Here is a 6,586-nt window from a genome sequence, read left to right on the forward strand (position 1 = left end):
AAATGTGAAATGACCCTATACAAAGTAGAAATATACAAGCAGACATTCACGATTTCAATGTTAAAAACACCACCATCTCGTCCACTTCTACCTTTAAACAATGTCATTAGTATTATTTTTTCATTTAAATGCATTTATATATATTAGTAACAATATTACTAATAACAAGTTCAAAAAATAGTATTCTTATTTATATATAATAATAATAATAATAATAATAATAATAATAATAATAATAAGGGTTTTCTTTGTAGAAACGTCCTAATATTTTTATTTACAGAAAATGCCTAATATCTTTTGTTTATAGAAAAATCTCAATATTTTGGGTTAATTTACGAAATAGTCCCAAATTAATTTGGTACTAATTTCAACCGTTTAAAAAAAGTCAAACTGCAAATTTTTGAAAGTTTTCAGGATTTTTTCGTTCAAAAGAAAAATATTAAGACTAAAGTATAATTTTTTTTTTCTTTTAATGTAAATATTCTAAAAATTTCTGTTAAGAAAATACCACAATCACCGATTTTCCAAGAATAGTGTGATTTATTTGTATTTGTATCATTGTATGTGTGTATAAAGGCCTGTACTTTTTGGCCACTGATTTACTTATGGGTCTTTGAACGTCCCGCCATTGGCAACACAACTCTATCCACTTTCTATCGCTCTTCTCACTGAACAAATTGCCGACCTTTTTCAATCAACACTTGTAACAGCTTTCTATGATGCGTAATTTCCATACGTTTCCATCTCATAATCCTGAAAATTCACTCTTACAGCTTCACCCATTTTGCGTATCTGGATTCGGTCTCTATAGATTTTGCGAATGGAAGAAAAAGGGCAGTAATTTGCGTCCAAATCGGGCTGTGGAGAGCGATTCGGAGTTCGAATTCGACGCAGATAAGGCCCGAGAAGCCCTCCGAAACCTTGACCTACAGCTTGATCTTATCTCTCAGAAACAAACAAACCCTGTTCCTAAAATCAAAGGTAATTAATCAATTGTTTATCTTCCCCTTATCTCATTCTCTTGCTTGTAGATAATCATCGCCATGGGCGAATGGTGCTTTTCATATTAATTGGAAAATGATAGGTTTCTCTGGAAGAATTATATGAAATTATGCGAACCCACAAGGCTATTATAAACGTTAACATAGAAGGTTAAATTGCATTCTGATCGAGTTCTTAATCTGTTCAAAATTATTACAGCTTCGAATCCGAGTCCATATGGTACAACAGTTGAAGCAACAAAAGATCTTCCAGACACAGGATCGTTTCTACCATATGCAGCTTTTGGGCTTCTTATCTTCTCCATATTTTATAACATACTGTTTATAAATGTAATAAAACCATCAGTAGATGGACCACAAGGTGAAGTATCTCCTGCTGGATTATCCATTATGAAACAAATCTTGAAAGCTGAGTTATTGCCTTCAATCCAGCTTTCACCATCTCCATCCGTTCAACAATGAACTTATGCTTTTCTTATGGTTAAAAAGTTATAGGTTTTCATGAATGTAATATAGGTACACTATAGAAATATTCTGGCATTCATGATTTATGATTATGTATTTAATTTATAGATTATAATGAAATCAAATACAGAAATTAAAAAGATGACCCATAGAATGTGTTTCTATATGTTTTACTTGTAATAGAAACTTACTTACATTCTTACTATTAATAACAACATATAAGTATATAACCTGAAACTTTTATGATGTTTATAAGTTTCATGTTACATATTGCTATTATTGGTAAAGAGATACAAGTATGTTGCTATTATGAGTAAGAATTTTTAAGGATGTTATTATTTTGTGTAAAGATATGTAAGTATGTTGCTGTTATAGGTAAAATAAATAAAGTACAATTTACAAGTTTCAGGTTATATATTGGTTTTATCCGGCTATTATTAGTAGAAGAATGTAAGTATATTGAAATTATGTGTACGAATTAAAGAATATTTTATTATATTTGTAAAATACGGAAAGTAGTTGCTATTTTCTACAATTTCCTCACGTGTTTGTCGTTGTATGTAGAAAGAATGACCTAAAAAAGAAAGTCAGGAAAAGAGGTTTTCCATGTTAAGTTCTAATTTAGTAATTTTAACAATTTTTCCCTCGTGTCTTTAAAACTTCCAATTCATGAAATGTGCCTTCGTTTTGTCAAAAAAAAATTACAATTTTGGCCTCATGTCAATAGTTTATCCTGACAATCCTTAATAGGGGAAAAGAAAAAAAGAAACAGAGCATTACAATCCTAATTACATCAATCAAATACACCATAAAACATCCCAAAAGAGACCATAACAAGAATTTTTTTATTTGACAAGAATACTACAATAGAATGTTAAAAAGAATCTCACAACTCGAGCGCAAACATACGCGACAAATTATAAGAAAATTTCCGAGAAAATATGATGATTGTATTACAACCTAGCAGTTTTCGATACTAGGAGGAGGAGTAACGAACAAAAGGGTAATATAGTCTTTTAGGGTTTTCCCGGGAAAAGTAAACCCATCATCGAATTTGTACACCACATCAATCATTCTTGCAAGATTCAAAATAGGAGTTAGTAGAGCCACCGAGACCTCCGTAGGCTTTAGGCATCCTTCGTTTATATCTTTCCATGCGTTTTCAATCATCTTCATGAGCTCTAGAATTGCCACTTCTTCGGATACATTGTATTCCTTTATATAAGCATCAACACCCGTAGCCGATTGTCCTCGTTTCCTCTCAAACTACATTTACAATTTGCAACGTTAGAAGACATGAAGTTATGATCCTGAAATTGTTTCTTTTTTACATAATGGACTTAATAGTGACATGACTTAATCTAGTAAGTTATATATGTGTTTTTCTCTTTTAATCAATTTAGGTAAGAACGACTTAATACAGAAAGACATGATAATGGTTAAATTGTATATACGAGTGTTTGTTGTTGCTTGATTTAAAAAGAAAGATTTAATAGAGATACTTGAGACTTTCTCCATTAAGTCCTATTTTTTTTTTTTTTTCAAAAATTTCCCCTAAGTTAAATTATAGAACATCATATATGAGGAATAAAAAGATATTGAGCTCTTGGGTTGTACCTGAAAAGTCATCACATCATCTTGGAGCCTTGAAATCAACTCGGAAGCTTTCAAAATTTTCGGATGTGTTTCATACCATGCAAGAGCCTCTTCATCTGCAATCGCACCCATCCCCACCAAAGCCGATTTTGAAATAACATTATAAGCCGAAGTAATCAAACCATTCTTCATATACTCAGGAAATGTAGCCACATAACCATTGTGTAACCACTCTGCCTCTTCAAGATACCCTCTTGCAATTTCTTGAAACTGGTTTCATAACAAAAAATGAACGAATATTAGTCTCGTTTATAAAATGTTACATTTATGTTCAATTTATAAAGATGAAAGAAATCATGGGATCATACTGCTTGTTTTGAAGCGTGGACACTGAATGCTCTTCCGTCCTTAGAGTATTCTTTCTCGAGATCATCGTACTCATTGAGGAGAATTCTGTAGAACGGTTTGATATATTCGGGAAGCTGATCAATAGCACTAATTTCCCACCTACATGACAAAATTATGTTAAAATGAATTCATATGTACTTAAAAAGGAATCAACACCCACTCAACTAGCATACACAACACTGTCCATAAACATCATGTGAGATGTAATTCAGGTACACAACAGTCTATTATATAACTGACATAAGAGTCAGTGCTCCAAAAGAAGCCCAATCAACATCGGGATTGAAATTCACATTGTGGCTTCTGAAAGCAACCAATTGTGCTATGGCATTGGGGCAAAATGATTTAGCTTGATGGATTGAAGATAAAACTTGAGGTTTTATTGCATATAAAATACCTATTAATCGCATCCGTGATCGATCGGATCTCGTCAATTGTAGCATACGCATCATATGTGTCATCTAAAACCACCAAGAACAACGTGATTTTTGTGGCTATGATACGTGCCCGAGAGTAATAAGGCTCAAAATATAACCCCAAAATCCACAAGTATATCTCCGGTACTCTATCTCTTATGTAAGGGACCGATGTCTGAAACTCCATATCTTTCCACCACCTAAAACACAAAACAAACATATTCATTAACTTTGAAACAAAGTAATTTACCCAAGTTATAGTTCTAAATGAGAACTTACTGTGAAACCATACGGAGTTCTTCTTTTTGTTGTAGTTGCAAATAGTTAAAGTGGACTTTAGCTAGCTTTACAACCGACTCATGGCTTGAAAAATCTTCTTCATGTGTGCTAAAATATAGTCTTGCCTCCACCATTGGCATCCCGGTGTGAAAGGGTCTCTTTAAGACTTGATTCACTTGTCGTGCAAGATCTCCTTCAAGTGTGCTTACGATTCTTTTAAGTTGAGCTTCAGTGAATGCCAAAGCTTCATCTAAGAGATCTTCACCATGTAGCCTCAAGTGTGCTGATTCGTATAAACTCAACATACCCTTCACATCTTTCGTGACATCATCCGTGAATGTACCCGTGTTGTTGTCTTTGAACTTTTTGAATACGTCTGCATAAGTCATGTAACTAGTTGTTAGACTAGGCTAGACTAAAGTAAAGTAGTGGTTGAGATTGTTCAAAATTTTTAGGAGTTATTTCAATAAAAGTAAAGAAGGTTTTTATGTCTTTTCATAAACAAACTAGATCGAGTCACGATTGCATGTTTTTCACAATTTTGGGTGTCCACACAAGATATTATAGCTTTTTGTCTCATTGATGATGTGATTTTAGACTCATAGCAATTTTATAAATAAATTATACGACTATATAAAAAAGGTTTGGTCAACTTCAACACTACTAAAACTACATGTTACCCAACTCTAATAAAAAAAATGAATTTCATAAATAAAAATCAATCTATTATGGGTTTTGGGTTCCTTATAACGAGGATTTAATAAATAATAAACTTAAACTACAATTCCAATAAAGGAAAATCCGAAACTAATTAATAATTTTGCAAACAAATTTGAAAAGATTGAACTTATAAGAACTTTCTAAAAGTTAAGATAATAAACATTTTGCAACTTTTTCCAGCATAAAAAGTTACGTCAAATAGAGTCTAACATGTTTTTCAAGTTTCTTTGAAGGCAAAAAGTTGACTTACCAGAAGATAGTTTATAACCATGGTGTCTGAATACTTGAAATTGTACTGAAATAGTGTACAAATCAACGTGTTCGTAATACTGTAAGTCAATTTTCTTGAAGATTTCATTAAGTTCTGTATCGATCTCTTCTGGATAAAGATATGACAAACCAAGTCGATGCACAGAGTAGATCAACTTTAGTTTTGCAGTTGCATCAAATGTAGTGTCCGTTATTAAATTCCTCACTGCTTCTTTTGGGCCCTCAAGTGCGTTTGCATAAGCTTCCAATTCCTGTGGACACAATAAGGCATTTCAAATGAATCAGAAACAATGTTGATTAAAACCGAACCAAAAAGATTAAGTTTCTAGCCCCAAAGAAGTTGACATTCTTTGGTTTTTTTCGGGTTTGAGTTTTCAGTTTTTGGGTCCAGCTAGATCGGTTTTTGGCTTTTTATAAAGCAATAAAAATAGTAATAGTGTATCTATGAACTTGTTGAAGTCAAATCTATGAAATCATGAATAAGATATTTATTGTATTTCACAATATATAATAGTAACAAAACTTAATCTAGAAATTTATATTGAACAACAGAACTAATTACAGTTTAAAGTAAGCCACATCACCCATTGTTTGGACTTTGGATTCGATAGTTTTGCATGCATAATAGGTCGAGTCTTCCTAATCCATTTTTGAAACACCAAACTACTCATTTAAAATATGAAATAATAAAGTGTCAAACTTTTGATCTTCTACACATTGCTAGCTTAAAAGAATACATCTTTTATAAGTTATGTGAAGTACCAAGAAGTGAATGATACATGAAAACTTATACAAAATAGTTCTTAGTTTTCTAAACGTAAAAAATGATATTCTTATAACTATAATGAATAAATATGTGAAGCAATTAATAAAATGATAGAAGTGTATTGTATTTTTTATATGATACAATTAAGTAGTAAAGAATGTATTAGAATTGAAATCTTACGTTGTTATCAAGTGAGAATGAAATGAAGCGATCAGCCCAGATGGAAGGTGGGAAGTTGGCCAGAGGGCGAACAGGTTCTTGAGTCGGTTGGACTGTCAATGGTCTGGGACTGGTTAAGCCCCAAGGACTAGTAAGACTCCTGGGGCTTAGAATTGGCTCCCGACCATTGCTACTGTTGTTTCTAACGAGAGCCATTTTTCAGATTGGATTCTTAATTGAAATGATGATTGAAATTCGGATGTTGAAGATGGCATTGCTTTGATTGTTATTATATAGAGTGATTGAGCAGCTCGGTTTTGATTAATTTATTGGTTGAATATTTGTTGGGTAGCGTTGAATTCCAACTAAGTAGACTGTCTACTTAGTACTGCTCGAATATTATATTACTAAATATGCCAGCCGCCTTTACAATGTATCGGAAACATGGGTCTTCACTCTTTGTATGTCTTGTGGAAATGAATTTGGTGACAAAAAAATAATGGGGC

General features: G+C 32.5%; 2 protein-coding genes across 2 annotated transcripts; one reads left to right on the top strand and one right to left on the bottom strand.

Moving 5' to 3' along the window:
• Window positions 1-584: 584 nt before the first annotated feature.
• On the top strand, window positions 585-1,608 carry LOC111909137 (uncharacterized). The gene is made up of 2 exons (XM_023904923.3): window positions 585-981; window positions 1,201-1,608. The coding sequence occupies exons 1-2, from the start codon at window positions 717-719 to the stop codon at window positions 1,461-1,463; spliced, it is 528 nt and encodes a 175-aa protein (XP_023760691.1). The 5' UTR covers window positions 585-716; the 3' UTR covers window positions 1,464-1,608.
• Window positions 1,609-2,290: 682 nt separating this feature from the next.
• LOC111909135 (germacrene A synthase long form) lies at window positions 2,291-6,357 on the bottom strand. Its single transcript, XM_023904922.3, has 7 exons — window positions 6,102-6,357; window positions 5,136-5,406; window positions 4,166-4,541; window positions 3,868-4,086; window positions 3,431-3,569; window positions 3,084-3,332; window positions 2,291-2,732 (listed from the first exon to the last, which is right to left on the bottom strand). The coding sequence occupies exons 1-7, from the start codon at window positions 6,294-6,296 to the stop codon at window positions 2,427-2,429; spliced, it is 1,755 nt and encodes a 584-aa protein (XP_023760690.1). The 5' UTR covers window positions 6,297-6,357; the 3' UTR covers window positions 2,291-2,426.
• Between the last annotated feature and the right edge of the window lie 229 nt (window positions 6,358-6,586).

Source organism: Lactuca sativa, chromosome 2 (genome assembly GCF_002870075.4).
Source record: "Lactuca sativa cultivar Salinas chromosome 2, Lsat_Salinas_v11, whole genome shotgun sequence".
In the NCBI taxonomy this organism is placed as follows: domain Eukaryota; kingdom Viridiplantae; phylum Streptophyta; class Magnoliopsida; order Asterales; family Asteraceae; genus Lactuca; species Lactuca sativa.

Bases quoted from the DNA above. Each gene is read 5' to 3' on its own strand.
- LOC111909135 (XM_023904922.3), bottom strand. From the start codon at position 6,296: ATGGCTCTCGTTAGAAACAACAGTAGCAATGGTCGGGAGCCAATTCTA. The intron at 4,542-5,135 runs GTAAGTCAACTT...TGACTTATGCAG, and splicing joins TGGTTATAAACTATCTTCTG to ACGTATTCAAAAAGTTCAAA. The intron at 4,087-4,165 runs GTAAGTTCTCAT...TTTGTGTTTTAG, and splicing joins GAACTCCGTATGGTTTCACA to GTGGTGGAAAGATATGGAGT.
- LOC111909137 (XM_023904923.3), top strand. From the start codon at position 717: ATGATGCGTAATTTCCATACGTTTCCATCTCATAATCCTGAAAATTCA. The intron at 982-1,200 runs GTAATTAATCAA...AAATTATTACAG, and splicing joins CCCTGTTCCTAAAATCAAAG to CTTCGAATCCGAGTCCATAT.